Source organism: Eleutherodactylus coqui, chromosome 11 (genome assembly GCF_035609145.1).
Source record: "Eleutherodactylus coqui strain aEleCoq1 chromosome 11, aEleCoq1.hap1, whole genome shotgun sequence".
NCBI lineage: Eukaryota > Metazoa > Chordata > Amphibia > Anura > Eleutherodactylidae > Eleutherodactylus > Eleutherodactylus coqui.
Genome location: NC_089847.1, coordinates 37686553 through 37704119, shown reverse-complemented (window position 1 = coordinate 37704119; position 17567 = coordinate 37686553). Strand labels below are relative to the sequence as shown.

Here is a 17567-nt window from a genome sequence, read left to right as displayed (position 1 = left end):
GGGGGGGGGTTAGAGGGTTCAGGGACAGGGAAGGGGTTTCAGGGGAGAGGTCAGGGAGGTTTCCATCTCCCATCACCGTTCCTTTTGGTGAGGGGAGATGGAACTTTACACTTTATAAACATTTTTTCTTAAACTTTGCATGAGGTTGCTATTATCGCTGATAATAGCGATCTTGTGCTTGGGGACTGCAAACCACAGCCCCCCGGTATCTTTTCTCTGGTCTTGGCTGCCTTTGGTTTTGGAGAGCAGAGAAATTTCAAATTTCCCAGGGTACCCCCTGCTACTGCGCTTGCGCCCGCCATTTTGTCACATGGAGACCGGAAGCTGGGAGGGAAGAAGACCTGTGTGTGCTCCAGTCTTTCACTTACCTTCGGTAGGTGAGAGCCTGGGGCTGTGATACCCCCCATGCCTGTGGTCTTATTCCACAATGAGGCCGTTTTATGACGGCGGTGTGGAATAAGAGCCAGCCCGGGAGGCCATCAAAAGCCGTATCAGCGGTTGTTAAGGGATTAACGTCTATATCCTGTAATATCATAGCGCTCCAAAAACATGTCTAGTTCCCTCTTAAACTTTTCCATTGATTTTGCCATCACCACAACCTCAGGCAGAGAGTTCCTCAGTCTCACTGCTCTTACAGTAAAGAACCCCCTTCTGTGTTTGTGATGAAACATTTTTTCCTCTAAATGTAGAGGATGTCCTCTTGTTACCGTCACAGTTCTGGGTATAAACAGATCGTGGGAGAGGTCCTTGAATTATCCCGTATTTATGCATAGTTATTTGATTGCACTTTTTTCCCGAGTGAATAATCCCAAAGCCTCTCTGGGTATTTCAGTCCTCTCATTCCATTAATTAATTTAGGCACCCTTCTTTGGACCCCCTCAAGCACTGCAATCTCTTTCCTGAGCACCGGTAGTCCATGTGGGGCCTGACAAGTGCCTCATATAGTGGAAGGTGGAAGAATAATGTTCTCATCCCTCGTCCCTATAACCTCTTTTAATGCACCCCAAGACTTTATTTGCTTTTGCAGGTGCTGACTGACATTGATTGCTCCAGTTTAGTCTACAATCCACTAGTACCCCCAGGTCTTTTTCCATATCACTTTTCCCTAGCAGTACTCCATTTAGCGTATATTGGTGACATCCGTTTCTCCTGCTCATGTGCATAACCTTACATTTATCAATATTGAACTTCATTTGCCATTTTTCTACCTAAGCCACCAGCTTGTCTAGGTCCATTTGCAGTTGTATATGGTCTTCCATTGTATTAATTATCTTGTATAACTTTGTATCATCTGCAAATGTTGACATTTTACTGTGCAGTCCCTCTATCAGGTCGTTGATAAATATATTGAACAGAATGGGCCTAATACTGAACCCTGTGGCACCCCACTAACGACGGTGGCCTAATCCGAGTACGAACCATGTAATACCACCCTCTTCTTTTTTTTAACTCTGAGCCAGTTCTTTGCCCAACTACACACTTTTTGCCCAGACCGAGCTGTCTCATTTAATATATCTACCTATTAAGTGTCACGTTGTCAAATTCTTTAGAGAAATCCAGATATACGAGATTAATAGATTAGACTGTAGGTCATTTCGTAATGATAGTTTCCCTTCAGGTTTCCATATCAGGAAATTTTAGAGGTTTCAGGCTGGAATTGGAATGAATATTGTATGAATGTATGACAGCGTATCTCTAATAGAGAGTTCTTTATTGGCTCAAGAGACACAAATATTTTCAGGTTTCAGTATATGCTTACCTAATGCTTCAGCCTAACCACGGATACACAGTGGTTTATTTACAGCACTGTTTTAGGCAGATGTGAAAAAAAAATGCTGCAGAGTAAGATTTTTTTTCAAAAATAGAAGGCATCTGATTTACTACTAGAGATGAGCGAGCACCAAAATGCTCGGGTGCTCGTTACTCGAGACAAACTTTTCGCGATACTCGAGGGTTCGTTTCGAGTAACGAACCCCATTGAAGTCAATGGGCGACCCAAGCATTTTTGTATTTCGCCGATGCTCGCTAAGGTTTTCATGTGTGAAAATCAGGGCAATTCAAGAAAGTGATGGGAACGACACAGCAACGGATAGGGCAGGCGAGGGGCTACATGTTGGGCTGCATCTCAAGTTCACAGGTCCCACTATTAAGCCACAATACCGGCAAGAGTGGGCCCCCCCCCTCCCAACAACTTTTACTTCTGAAAAGCCCTCATTAGCATGGCATACCTTAGCTAAGCACCACACTACCTCCAACAAAGCACAATCACTGCCTGCATGACACTCCGCTGCCACTTCTCCTGGGTTACATGCTGCCCAACCCCCCCCCCCCCCCGCACGACAGTGTCCACAGCGTACACCAAATTGTCCCTGCCCAGCCTTCAGCTGCCCTCATGCCACACCACCCTCATGTCTATTTATAAGTGCGTCTGCCAGAGGAAAAGCAGGCACACACTGCAGAGGGTTGGCATGGCTAGGCAGCGATCCCCCCATAAAAGGGGCGGGGCGATAGTCCACAATGCTGTACAGAAGCAATGAGAAATCCAATCCTGTGCCACCTCCATCTGGAGCTGCACACGTGGGCATAGCAATGGGGAACCTATGTGCCACACACTATTCATTCTGTCAAGGTGTCTGCATGCCCCAGTCAGACCGCGTTTTTTTATAAATAGTCACAGGCAGGTACAACTCCGCAATGGGAATTCCGTGTGCACCCACAGCATGGGTGGCTCCCTGGAACCCACCCGCTGTACATAAATGTATCCCATTGCAGTGCCCATCACAGCTGAGGTAATGTCATGGTTAATGCAGGTGGGCTTCAGCCCACACTGCATGCCCCAGTCAGACTGGGGTTCTTTACAAGTGGACAGATGTAGTAACAACTCCCTGTGGACCCACAGCATGGGTGGGTGCCAGGAAGCCACCGGCGGTACATAAAAATATCCCATTGCATTGCCCATCACAGCTGAGGTAATGTCGTGCTTAATACAGGTGAGCTTCGGCCCACACTGCATGCCCCAGTCTGACTGGGGTTCTTTACAAGTGGACAGATGTAGGCTAAACTCCGTGTGCACCTACAGCATGGGTGGCTCCCTGGAACCCACCGGTGGTACATAAAAATATCCCATTGCATTGCCCATCACAGCTGAGGTAATGTCGTGGTTAATGCAGGTGGGCTTCGGCCCACACTGCATGCCCCAGTCAGACTGGGGTTCTTTACAAGTGGACAGATGTAGTAACAACTCCCTGTGGACCCACAGCATGGGTGGGTGCCAGGAAGTCTCCGGCGGTACATAAATATATCCCATTGCATTGCCTATCACAGCTGAGGTAATGTCGTGGTTAATGCAGGTGGGCTTCGGCCCACACTGCATGCCCCAGTCAGACTGGGGTTCTTTACAAGTGGACAGATGTAGTAACAACTCCCTGTGGACCCACAGCATGGGTGGGTGACCGGAAGCCACCGGCGGTACATAAAAATATCCCATTGCATTGCCCATCACAACTGAGGTAATGTCGTGCTTAATACAGGTGGGCTTCGGCCCACACTGCATGCCCCAGTCTGACTGGGGTTCTTTACAAGTGGACAGATGTAGGTTAAACTCCGTGTGCACCTACAGCATGGGTGGCTCCCTGGAACCCACTGGTGGTACATAAAAATATCCCATTGCATTGCCCATCACAGCTGAGGTAATGTCGTGGTTAATGCAGGTGGGCTTCGGCCCACACTGCATGCCCCAGTCAGACTGGGGTTCTTTACAAGTGGACAGATGTAGTAACAACTCCCTGTGGACCCACAGCATGGGTGGGTGCCAGGAAGCCACCGGCGGTACATAAAAATATCCCATTGCATTGCCCATCACAGCTGAGGTAATGTCGTGCTTAATACAGGTGGGCTTCGGCCCACACTGCATGCTCCAGTCTGACTGGGGTTCTTTACAAGTGGACAGATGTAGGTTAAACTCCGTGTGCACCTACAGCATGGGTGGCTCCCTGGAACCCACCGGTGGTTCATAAAAATATCCCATTGCAGTGCCCTACTCAGCAGAGCTAACGTCAGATACAATACAGGTGGGCTTCGGCCCACACTGCATGCCCCAGTCAGACTGGTAATATGTACCTTAACAGTAACCTCGTTGGTGGTAATGTGGTGGTGACTGCGGACCTGGTAGCGCGGTTTTATGTAGTTGGTTTTCGGAATGTGGCCAGGATTAAGTGGGCCGTGGCGGGGGGATGGTGGTGGTGCTCTCTTGTTGTGTCGTTAAAGGTGAAATTCTTGGACTGCCACCAGACGGACCAATGCAAAGGTATTTGCCAAGAATGTTTTCATTGTTGGAGGAGGAGGGGGATGTTTTGGAGGCACTATGTGTCCTCTACATGTGTCCGTGGTTATATGCACCTTAACAGTAACAGCGTTGGTGGGAAATGGCCTCGCCGCCATCATGTCTTTGTGAAGCCTCTGTTTCCACACCCCAGTGACATACCATTAGCAGCGATATAGGCAGAGCCCAGAATTATTAACATTTCAGCGGTAGCATTAGGGACAGGCCCCACTAACATATCACTAGCAGCAGTATAGGGGGAGCGCAGTCTTAGTTCCATTTCAGTAATAGTAGCACTCAAGACAGGCCCCAGTAACATTCCCATTGCAGCAGTTTAGGGAGATAACAGTCTCTTTCACATTTCAGTAGCTGCAGTATAGACAAGGCCCCAGTTACATTTATGTAGCTAAAGTGTAGGCCAACCCCACACACCTTTCTGTACCATGAGTGCAGGCGAAGAACATAGAAATTGCTATGATTACACTGTAGGTGAGGGCCCAAAAAAATTGGTGTACCAACAGTACTAATGTACCTCAGAAAAAATTGGCCATGCCCAACCAAGATGGCAGGTGAAACCCATTAATCGCTTTGGTTAATGTGGCTTAAGTGGTAACTAGGCCTAGAGGCAGCCCAGTTTAACGAAAAATTGGTTCAAGTTAAAGTTTCAACACTTTTCAGAGCATTGAAACGTATAAAAATTGTTTAGAAAAATTATATGAGTGAGCCTTGTGGCCCTAAGAAAAATTGCCCGTTCGGCGTGATTACGTGAGGTTTCAGGAGGAGGAGCAGGAGGAGGAGGAGGAATATTACACAGATTGATGAAGCAGAAATGTTCCCGTTTTGGATGGTGATAGAGAACGATGCTTCCATCCGCGGGTGCAGCCTACGTATTGCTTAGGTATCGCTGCTGTCCGCTGGTGGAGAAGAGAAGTCTGGGGAAATCCAGGCTTTGTTCATCTTGATGAGTGTAAGCCTGTCGGCACTGTCGGTTGACAGGCGTGTACGCTTATCTGTGATGATTCCCCCAGCCGCACTAAACACCCTCTCTGACAAGACGCTAGCCGCAGGACAAACAAGCACCTCCAGGGCATACAGCGCGAGTTCAGGCCACGTGTCCAGCTTCGACACCCAGTAGTTGTAGGTGGCAGAGGCGTCACGGAGGACGGTCGTGCGATCGGCTACGTACGCCCTCACCATCCTTTTACAGTGCTCCCGCCGACTCAGCCTTGACTGGGGAGCGGTGACACAGTCTTGGTGGGGAGCCATAAAGCTGTCCAGGGCCTTAAAGAGTGTTGCACTGCCTGTGCTGTACATGCTGCTCGATCTCCGCACCTCCCCTGCTACCTGGCCCTCGGAACTGCGCCTTCTGCCACTAGCGCTGTCGGATGGGAATTTTACCATCAGCTTGTCCGCAAGGGTCCTGTGGTATAGCAACACTCTCGAACCCCTTTCCTCTTCGGGAATGAGAGGAGAAAGGCTCTCCTTATACCGTGGGTCGAGCAGTGTGTACACCCAGTAATCCGTAGTGGCCAGAATGCGTGCAACGCGAGGGTCACGAGAAAGGCATCCTAACATGAAGTCAGCCATGTGTGCCAGGGTACCTGTACGCAACACATGGCTGTCTTCACTAGGAAGATCACTTTCAGGATCCTCCTCCTCCTCCTCCTCCTCCTCCTCAGGCCATACACGCTGAAAGGATGACAGGCAAGCAGCATGGGTACCGTCAGCAGTGGGCCAAGCTGTCTCTTCCCCCTCCTCCTCATCCTCCTCATGCTCCTCCTCCTCCTCCTGAACGCACTGAGATATAGACAGGAGGGTGCTCTGACTATCCAGCGACATACTGTCTTCCCCCGCCCCCGAGCGCAAAGCATCTGCCTTTATGCTTTGCAGGGAACTTCTCAAGAGGCATAGCAGAGGAATGGTGACGCTAATGATTGCAGCATCGCCGCTCACCACCTGGGTAGACTCCTCAAACTTTCCAAGGACCTGGCAGATGTCTGCCAACCAGGCCCACTCTTCTGCGCCGCCCATGTTGGAGTTGGTATTCCACTATAGCTCTACGCTGCTCATAGAGCCTGGCCAACATGTGGAGCGTAGAGTTTCACCGTGTGGGCACGTCGCACAGCAGTCGGTGCACTGGCAGATTAAACCGATGTTGCAGGGTGCGCAGGGTGGCAGCGTCCGTGTGGGACTTGCGGAAATGTGCGCAGAGCCGGCGCACCTTTACGAGCAGGTCTGACAAACGTGGGTAGCTTTTCAGAAAGCGCTGAACCACCAAATTAAAGACGTGGGCCAGGCATGGCACGTGCGTGAGGCTGCCGAGCTGCAGAGCCGCCACCAGGTTACGCCCGTTGTCACACACGACCATGCCCGGTTGGAGGCTCAGCGGCGCAAGCCAACGGTCGGTCTGCTCTGTTAGACCCCGCAGCAGTTCGTGTGCCTCTTATCTCCTAAGCTGAGTAGTTTCAGCACGGCCTGCTGACGCTTGCCCACCGCTGTGCTGCCACGCCGCGCGACACCGACTGCTGGCGACGTCCTGCTGCTGCTGACACATCTAGATTGCGAGACAGAGGTTGCGGAGGAGGAGGAGGGTGCTTTAGTGGAGGAAGCATACACCGCCGAAGATACCACCACCGAGCTGGGGCCCGCAATTCTGGGGGTGGGTAGAACGTGAGCGGTCCCAGGCTCTGACTCTGTCCCAGCCTCCACTAAATTCACCCAATGTGCCGTCAGGGAGATGTAGTGGCCCTGCCCGCCTGTGCTTGTCCACGTGTCCGTTGTTAAGTGAACCTTGGCAGTAACCGCGTTGGTGAGGGCGCGTACAATGTTGCGGGAGACGTGGTCGTGCAGGGCTGGGATGGCACATCGGGAAAAGTAGTGGCGACTGGGAACTGAGTAGCGCGGGGCCACCGCCGCCATCATACTTTTGAAGGACTCCGTTTCCACAACCCTATACGGCAGCATCTCAAGGCTGATAAATTTGGCTATGTGGACGGTTAACGCTTGAGCGTGCGGGTGCGTGGCGGCGTACTTGCGCTTGCGCTCAAACACTTGCGCTAGCGACGGCTGGACGGTGCGGTGCGAGACATTGGTGGATGGGGCCGAGGACAGCGGAGGTGAGGGTGTGGGTGCAGGCCAGGAGACGGTAGTGCCTGTGTCCTGAGAGGGGGGTTGAATCTCAGTGGCAGGTTGGGGCACAGGGGGAGAGGCAGCGGTGCAAACCGGAGGCGGTGAACGGCCTTCGTCCCACCTTGTGGGGTGCTTGGCGATCATATGTCTGCGCATGCTGGTGGTGGTGAGGCTGTTGGTGGTGGCTCCCCGGCTGATCTTGGCGCGACAAAGGTTGCACACCACTGTTCGTCGGTCGTCAGGTGTCTCTGTGAAAAACTGCCAGACCTTAGAGCACTTTGGCCTCTGCAGGGTGGCATGGCGCGAGGGTGCGCTTTGGGAAACAGTTGGTGGATTATTCGGTCTGGCCCTGCCTCTACCCCTGGACACCGCACTGCCTCTTGCAACCTGCCCTGCTGCTGCCCTTGCCTCCCCCTCTGAAGACCTGTCCTGAGTAGGCGTTGCAAACCAGGTGGGGTCAGTCACCTCATTGTCCTGCTGCTCTTCCTCCGAATCCTCTGTGCGCTCCTCCCTCGGACTTACTGCCCTTACTACTACCTGACCGATAGACAACTGTGTCTGATCGTCATCGTCCTCCTCACCCACTGAAAGGTCTTGAGACAGTTGGCGGAAGTTCCCAGCCTCATCCCCCGGACCCCGGGAACTTTCCAATGGTTGTGCATCAGTGACGATAAACTCCTCTGGTGGGAGAGGAACCACTGCTGCCCAATCTGAGCAGGGGCCCGAGAACAGTTCCTGGGAGTCTTCCCGCTCCTGAGCATGTGTCATTGTAGTGGAGTGAGGAGGCTGGGAGGAAGGAGGAGCAGCAGCCAGAGGATTCGGATTTGCAGCAGTGGACGGCGCAGAACTGTGGGTGGACGATAGGTTGCTCGAAGCACTTTCTGCCATCCACGACAGGACCTGCTCACACTGCTCATTTTCTAATAAAGTTCTCCCGCGTGGACCCCTTAATTGTGCGATGAATGTGGGGACGCCAGAAACGTGCCTCTCTCCTAATCGCGCAGCAGTCGGCTGCGATACACCTGGATCAGGAGTTCGGCCTGTGCCCACACCCTCACTTGGGCCTACGCGTCCTCGGCCGCGTCCATGTCCTCTCGGCCTACCCCTACCCCTCAGCATGCTGTATTACCCGTGATTTGATTTCCCAGCCAGGAAATAAATTGGCGCAAGCCTGCAGGCCAAATAGAATTTTTGCCCTTTTTTTTTTAAAGGAAAGGCCCACTGCCTATATTCAATCAATAATAAATGTGTTGTGGCCCTGCAGTATGTCACAGAACTGCAGTGTTGCACTGTTATTAACTGCAGCAGAGCGGTGATTTCCCAGCCAGGAAATAAATTGGCGCAAGCCTGCTGTTAAACTTAGCTGGCTGCGTATGATTTTTGTTACGTTCTCCACCCAGCACACACGTACCCAGAACGCTGAGGACTGTCAGAGGCAGGCCAAATAGAATAGTTGCCCTTTTTTTTTAAAGAAAAGGCCCACTGCGTATATTCAATCAATAATAAATGTGTTGTGGCCCTGCAGTATGTCACAGAACTGCAGTGTTGCACAGTTATTAACTACAGCAGAGCGGTGATTTCCCAGCCAGGAAATAAATTGGCGCAAGCCTGCTGTTAAACTTAGCTGGCTGCGTATGATTTTTGTTACGTTCTCCACCCAGCACACACGTACCCAGAACGCTGAGGACTGTCAGAGGCAGGCCAAATAGAATAGTTGCCCTTTTTTTTTTTAAAGGAAAGGCCCACTGCGTATATTCAATCAATAATAAATGTGTTGTGGCCCTGCAGTGTGTCACAGAACTGCAGTGTTGCACAGTTATAAAACTACAGCAGAGCGGTGATTTCCCAGCCAGGAAATAAATTGGCGCAAGCCTGCTGTTAAACTTAGCTGGCTGCGTATGATTTTTGTTACGTTCTCCACCCAGCACACACGTACCCAGAACGCTGAGGACTGTCAGAGGCAGGCCAAATAGAATTTTTGCCCTTTTTTTTTAAAGGAAAGGCCCACTGCCTATATTCAATCAATAAACTATGTCTTCTGGCCCTGCCTACACAATTCTGTCCCTGGAGTATTACTGCAGGGCGCAATGCTCTGCACGGCCGATTTGGAAAAAAAAAAATGTGCAACACTGCTAACAGCAGCCTCCACAGTACTGCACACGGTTAGATGTGGCCCTAAGAAGGACCGTTGGGGTTCTTGAAGCCTACACTAACTCCTAACACTCTCCCTACAGCAGCTCCAACACGATACCACTGTCCCTGATCTCTGTCACAACCCATCTGAGGCGAGCCACGGGAGGGGCCGACTTTTATACTCGGGTGACACCTGATCTCCCCAGCCACTCACAGCAGGGGAGTGGTATAGGGCTGGAACATCACAGGGGGAAGTTGTAATGCCTTCCCTGTCTTTCAATTGGCCAGAAAAGCACGCTAACGTCTCAGAGATGAAAGTGAAAGTAACCAGAACATCGCGTGGTACTCGTTACGAGTAACGAGCATCCCGAACACCCTAATATTCGCCCGAGCATCAAGCTCGCACGAGTACGTTCGCTCATCTCTATTTACTACTAATTTAATCTGCAGTAGGACAGCGACCCTCAACATACAGCTAGTGACATTAAGAACTATCTTCAGCGTAAAGAAGAACAAGGAATGCTGGGAGTGATGATTTGGACCCACATAGCCCAGATCTTAACATCATCGAGTCTGTCTGGGATTACATGATGAGACAGAAGCATATGAGAAACCTACATCCACATATCTGTGATTCGTTTTACATCCACATATCTGTGATTCCAAGATGTTTGCAATAAGCTCCCTGCTGAGTTCCTTCAAAAACTGTCTGCAAGTGTACCTTAAAAAACTGATGTTGTTTTAAAGGTAAAGAGCTGTCACAGCAAATATGGATTTCCTTTGCATCTCTCTTTTGTTTATTCACTTTGCAGTTTGTTAATTGACCAAAAAACTATTAAGGCTGCCTTCACATATGGATAGGAAACGTGGAGGTTCCGTCGCAGATCCAGTGCAAACTACCAGAAGAAATAGTGCTGGAGGTAGCACTGTTTCTTCTAGTAAAATGCTGGGCAGCTGAGCAGAAACGGAACGGGCCCCATTATAGTCAATAGGGGCAGTTTGGCGCCGTTTGGTTCCGTCATAAGGATTGATGCTGTATCAAACAGCTGCCCATCAGCTGTAGTTCAGGATATTGGGAAAGCTGACATACATACTCAACCAGTATCTCTCCTCTCCCTCACAAGTGGCAGGCCTTTGATCACCATGTGGCCTAAGGAATTGCTTTGTTTGGACAGCCATAAAGTTAGGGCAGTGGCAGGGGGATCTTAATTACCCCCATGTCAGGAAGGTGTGACACCTCGTATGGTTCCCATAGACTCCCGGGCTCCAAAGATTTTTATTAAGGGAAAATCTCTTAATAAGGATCGTTAGTTGTGTTTAGGTCCTAGCCTAATATGAATTATACTTTTGAAATCAGGCAGGCCAGCTGAATGAAATGCATCTACACATGTTGCAGTATGGGTCCTGTATCACCCCCAAATGGCATATCCGTGTACCTCGTTATAATTTGTGTGTCATGCTTGATATCGCTAAATAAACAAAATCATGACCAGAAATATGCCGGGCATATATTCCCGATCGAGGGATATGACTAAAATGGGGAAATATGTTTTTTCCAGTTAACTACACCTCTACTCCTGCCCCTCCTTGAATGACCAAAGAGAGGGTGAGGGGAGGTGTGTTCTGGGGAACCATTTAAAAACCAGAGGTTCACAGAGACTCAGTTGTCAGACTTTGGAGATACGCTACTGCGTAAGGTTTTCTGATTTGCTTCTGTGGCTCCGCACAAGCAGAATCTTGGGCTAATATCCCAAATCTGGTATTTTTCTATATTTTCTCCTTGCTTTATTTTAAAATACTGTCTGTTGTGTATGCCTGTAAACCTTATCTCCATTGTAACATCCTTTTCTGTATATTTTTGTATACATATAGGTATTTAGCACTCCTAGTCTTTATTTAGAATAAATCTGCAATTTATTAGTGAAGCCTTGTCCATTTTAAAACTAACCATAACTTCAAAAATTGTGTTCATAATTCATAGTGGTAGCAGTGTGTGTGGGTATTGTAGAGTGCTGGAGACTTTAGATCAACTAGGGGGTGATTTGAGCTTTCTTTCTGCATGCGTGCAGGAGTCTGGGAAAGCTGGGTACAAATGTGCCTGTATTCTAATGACTTCTAGCTTGCAAATCCTCTAGAGCAGGGGTGTCAAACTCATTTTCACTGAGGGCCACATCGGGCTTATGGTGACCTTCAAAGGGCCGGTTGTAAGACAGTATAGTAAAGGATCGTTCACACAAGCGTATTTGCGTACATAATATGCAGTGAATAGAAGCCATTGATTTCAGTGAGTTCAGTCACATGACGTATATTGTCACACAGCATGACCTATTTTGTTGCGTACTATGTACCCCGATAGGCCATTGAAGTGAATGGGCCGTGCAAATATGTGGTGAATGCGCAGGAAACCTATGTATTCACTGCATATTTGGGCACCATCTCAGTGGGCCCATCTGCGTTCTTTTTTCCGTGCCTAAATATGCAGGCATTAGCAATTTTTGATTGCGCAAATACACAGCGTATTTGTGCTACCGAAATACCCATGTGAACAAGCCCTAATAGTGACCCCCCCAGCAGCCACCATTATCCCCCCCCCTCAGAAGCCACCATTAACCCCCCCCTCTCAGCAGCCACCATTAACCCCCCCCCTCTCAGCAGCCACCATTAACCCCCCCTCTCAGCAGCCACCATTAACCCCCCCCTCTCAGCAGCCACCATTAACCCCCCCCTCTCAGCAGCCACCATTAACCCCCCCCCTCTCAGCAGCCACCATTAACCCCCCCCCCTCTCAGCAGCCACCATTAACCCCCCCTTAGCAGCCACCATTAACCCCCCCTTAGCAGCCACCATTAACCCCCCCTTAGCAGCCACCATTAACCCCCCCTCTCAGCAGCCACCATTAACCCCCCCCCTCTCAGCAGCCACCATTAACCCCCCCCTCTCAGCAGCCACCATTAACCCCCCCTCTCAGCAGCCACCATTAACCCCCCCTCTCAGCAGCCACCATTAACCCCCCCCCCCAGCAGCCACCATTAATACCATTAACACCCCCCTCGGCAGCAACCACTAAATCCCCCCCAGCAGCCACCATTAGCCCCCCTAAACCACATACTGTACTTACCTCCTCCTTGCTGTCTGCGCTGCTTCCCCTCCGCTCACATATTAACATTTTCCACATCACTTCTGCTTATTCAGCAGTTCCAGCAGCCTGATTGGTTGTTTGGGTTGGCTGATTCACCAAGCAACCAATCAGGTTGCTGGAATTGCTGAATAGGGCAGAAGTGTTGTGAAAAATGTTAATATGTGAGCGGGGAGCTGCAGCACTCCAGCTGGTAATAGCTTAGTGGTGAGCAGCGTCGGCACGCCGCGGGCCACATGAAACGAGGCAGCGGGCCGGATTCGGCCCGCGGGCCTTGTGTTTGACACATGTGCTCTAGAGTGATCGATCAAGGCTCTGCCATTACAAATTGGTAGCGGCGAGTGTGCTCGGATTAGTCAGTCTGTGACAAATCGGTGAAAGATGCAGGGTGGTCAAAGTCCTCCCCTCTCTCCCCCGACAATTCACCTTTCCTGCTCCCTGAATAGAGCAGAAAAAGCGAATCCGTGACACAGATGTGAATGCAGCTTAAGGGCTCAGTTAGATGAGCAAATTTTTGATGCATGTATAGGCGTGTTTAAAAAACTGATCTATTAGAACCAATGTTTTCCAATGAAAGTGGTCACATGTCCATTTTTTAGAAGAGCTTAAAATTCACACATGCAAAATTTAGGACAGTATTTTTTAAAGTGGTTATTGTGGGATGTGATGCAATTTTAACAGTAGGAAATCCTACTGTCAAAGCCGCTAAAAACAGCCCTAACTGCAGGAAAAAAAATACAACACCTAGTATCACTGTCCGGCACCGGCGCATGTTCTTCTCAGGTCCCCGACACTGTTCTTCTTCATTTCTTCTGGCTGGGGATTGAAAAATCCCCACCTCGTGGAAGTGCTGCCTTTGATTGGCTGAGCACTGTGACCATGGGAGGATGGGAGAAGATCACTGCTGTAACAGTTGAGGCTGGGGATTCTTTCATCCCCGTGGGGAGTCCCCTCATCAATGAACACTGACAGTGCTGTCACAGTCTTCAGTGATGAGGGGACTCCCCACGGGAATGAAGGAATCCCCTGCCACAACTGTCACAGCTGTGGCAGAGATCTTCTCCCTATGTTGTCAATGGGGCCAGCACTGCTGTCGCCGGCCCCATTGACAACAAGGTGAAGTCCCTGGATGTGACAGCATCCAGTGGTTTCACATCCAAGGAATTCTCTGCTGCAGTTGTCACAGCCGCAGCAGGGGATAGCAATCCTCTCCCATTGCTTTCAATGGGGCCACACTATTTATGTGCGAATTTTAGCTTTGGTCAGGTGTTCTTTTCACATGCATCTGGCGTTTTTTTAATGAGTCTATACATGCGTGAAAAAACCGCTCATCTGATTGAGCTCCAAGGGTTTATTTACATGAGCGAGAATTTTGTGTGTTGAGACATACACAAAACTTGTATGAATATGAACTCCATTCTTTTGGATGAAAATTGCAGCATTTTCTATCTTTTGGCATTCTTTTGAACGCCTCGCCCATTGTTTTCAATGGCACCTTAAAAGACATCGCATGGCACTCACATGTATGATGTTTCTCATCAAAATCACAGAAGTGATGTGAGGAGTTTTTGAATAAAAAACCCCTTGCATTCGCATGAAAACTGCACATTGGCACGCGCAATTATGGGCTGAGTGTCTCGGCTCGATATCGTGTTCATCCATGTGAATGTAGCCTATCACTTGTCTTTTTTAAAGCATTCTTTCTTTATAACACCAACCTAAAGCTTTTACACATCACAGTATATATACACATATTCACTATAACATTTCTGGATCACCAATCTTCTTTAATATGATGTACAGTATATTAGAAGAATTGTTCAGGATTAGAAAATATGGTTACATCTTCTTATTGCGCTCAGCTCAATTCTTTTCCCTTTAGCTACTTGAGTGACATGCCCAGAAATTTTCCGGGACAAGCTCCACTGCCCATACTGATACAGCCTGGAAGATTTCCAGGCTATGTTTCACTATGGGACCTGCACAGCACAATGCCATAAGCTGTGGCATTGTGCTGTGCCTGCACAGTCCCACACAGAACAGTGCAGGACTTTAAACAAAGAAGCAGAAAGATATTACCGTTCTATCAGCAACTTCCCGCTTCTAGTTTTAAACTCCTGCACTGCTTTGTTTACAGGTTGCCATAGACACCATCAGCTTGTCAGAAGTCAGCCGATGGTCTCTGTGGCAGGGAGAGCTGGTGCTTGGCTGTCAGAAGATAGCCAGGCACCAGCTCTTACAGGAGAGAAAGCCTCCGATCTCTGCTGTGTTAACCCTTTACATGTTGCGGTCTATGAGACCGCAGCATGTAAAGGGCTGACAGAGGGAGGGGGCTCCCTCTGCCAGAGGATAGCCGGGCACCAACTCTTACACAGCAGAGAATGGAGAAAACCTCTGATCTCTGCTGTTTAACCGTTTACATGCTGCGGTCTATGTGACCGCAGCATGTAAAGGGCTGACACCACCGGACCCCCGCAATGTGACCAGGGGGTCCTGATGGCTCTCTGTGGAAGTTCCCTAAAGGGACAAAAAAATTTTTTTTTAAATAAAAAGGAAAACACCTTTCTCCCTTTACTTTCTAAAAAATTAAAAATAAAATTACACATGTGGTATCCCTGCATTCACAATGACCCAGAGAAGAAAGTTAGTACATTATTTAACCCCTTAATAATGTGGCTTCTTATTTCCCCTTTTCGTTTTTTCGTCCCCCCTTTTAAAAAATCATAACTCATTTATTTATTCATTGATCAACCTCACTGTATGAGGGCTTGTTTTTTGTGGAGCGAGTTGTATTTTTCAATGGTGCTATTTAAAGTACCATGTAATATACTGAGAAACTTTTCCAAAATTCTAAGTGGAGTAAAATGGGAAAAAAAAAACAAAACACATTCCGCCATCTTTCAGTGCGTTTTGTTACTACGGCACACAGACTGCAACAAAAATGACATGATAACTTTATTCTATGGGTCAGTACTAGAGATGAGCGAGTATACTCGCTAAAGGCAATTGCGCGAGCGAGCATTGCCTTTAGCGAGTACCTGCCCGCTCGAGACTGAAGGTTCGGGTGCCGGCGGCGGGCAGGGAGCTGCGGGGGAGAGCGGGGAGATCTCTCTCTCCCTCTCCCCTTCCCCCCCGCTCCCTCCTGCTGACAGCCGCCACTCACCGCTCCCCCGCGCCGGCACCTGAACCTTCAGTCTCGAGCGGGCAGGTACTCGCTCAAGCAATTGCCTTTAGCGAGTATACTCGCTCATCTCTAGTCAGTACGATTACTACGATACCAAACTTGTATAGTTTTTTTTTTGCTGTAGTACTTGTATTTTTTTCAATGACTTAATTTTTAAAATTATTTTCAGCTGCATCTTTTGCGCACAATAACTTTTCTATTTTTCCGTCGACATAGTTGTGCGAGAGCACATATTTTGCGGGATGTCCTTTAGTTTACGCAAGCACCAATTCGGAATACATATGACTTGTTGATCGCTTTTTATTGCATTTTTTCTGGGAGACAGGGTGACTGAAAAAGTGCATTTTTTTTTCTTTTTTTGGACTACGTTCACCGTGTGGGGGTAAATAATGCACTAGTTTGATAAATCGGACTTTTGCGGACGCGGCGATACCAAATATGTATTTTTCCTTTAATGATTTCGGTTTTTTTTATTATAGATATGGCAAAAGGAGGGTGATTTAAACTTTTATTACTGTTTTTTTTAAACTGTGAAAAAGTTGCAGAAAAGAAAAAAAACTATTATATTTTGGTATCAGCATAATCGTACTGGACTGTAGAATTACTTTATTATAATATATCTACTGCTAAGAGAACGCAGTGAAAAGTAAAAATTAAAAACTTGCCAGAATTACAGATTTTGTTAATCTTGCCCCTAGAAAAAAAATGGAATAAAAAGTGATCAATATTTTACATGTTCCTAAAAATTGGATAAATGAAGACTAGAGTTCATCCCACACAAAAAACAAGCCCTTCTAGTGTTCTGGCAATGGAAAAAAAATTAATACAGCTCTTGAAATGTGGTGACAAAAAAGCAAACTTTTAAGAAAAAAAAAAAAGTTTTAAATGTACAAAAATAGCAAAACATGAAAAAAAACTGTATAAACTTGGTATCGCCAGAATCATGTGACTCAGAGAATAATGTTATCACACTATTAATTCTGCACGCTGAACGCCGTAAAAATAAAATGCAAAAACAAGTGCCAGAATTTCTTTTTTTTCCCCAATCTCCCTACAAATGTTTTCACAAAAGTTATACAATACATTATATATACCCCAAAATGATGCCATCAAAAAATAGAACTTGTCCGGCAAAAAACAAGCCCTCATATGGCCGTGTCAATGGAAAAATGAAAAAGTTATGGCTCTTGGAACGTGACTGGAAAATTAGTTGAATGATTGGTCCATTTAAAAAACCTACACTGGTGGGCACGACAGGGTGGTAAGAGACCCGCCACCGAAGGGGTTAATGGAGCCAAGCTGCAATGCCAAACATAATGGGCAGTATATACATTTTTTATTACTAGAAAGTAGTCATTCCAGCAGTTCTACTAAAAAAAGCATTATTACTGTCTTCTATTTTATCAGGATTTTTACTCTATTATGTTTCATGATATTGTGTTAGTAGATCATGAGGGATAAGCGTGGCTGAAGATCTGCCCTTCTCACTGGTGTTTTCTTCTGGACAGGTACTCCATTCGTGTTTTGCTTAAGATATAGGTGATGAAAGGCTTCCAAAGGCATTCCGGCATCCAGCGGACTACAGGTAACTGAAAGAAGAGTTCATTAATAAAATCCTTACTTCCATTATTACAATATAATGTATTACGCCATCTCATGATTTG

General features: G+C 47.9%; 2 protein-coding genes across 2 annotated transcripts in view; both read right to left on the bottom strand.

Moving 5' to 3' along the window:
* LOC136582683 (inactive hydroxysteroid dehydrogenase-like protein 1) overlaps positions 1-17567 on the bottom strand; it is a 259205-nt gene that overhangs the window by 129227 nt on the left and 112411 nt on the right. The gene's annotated exons all lie outside the window — the stretch shown is intronic.
* Positions 17145-17567, bottom strand: part of LOC136582123 (inactive hydroxysteroid dehydrogenase-like protein 1) — a 41958-nt gene continuing 41535 nt past the window's right edge. Inside the window, exon 5 of the mRNA XM_066582936.1 lies at positions 17145-17492. Within this exon, the coding sequence (XP_066439033.1) occupies positions 17388-17492 (105 nt within the window). The 3' untranslated portion in view covers positions 17145-17387. The remainder of the gene's footprint in view (positions 17493-17567) is intronic.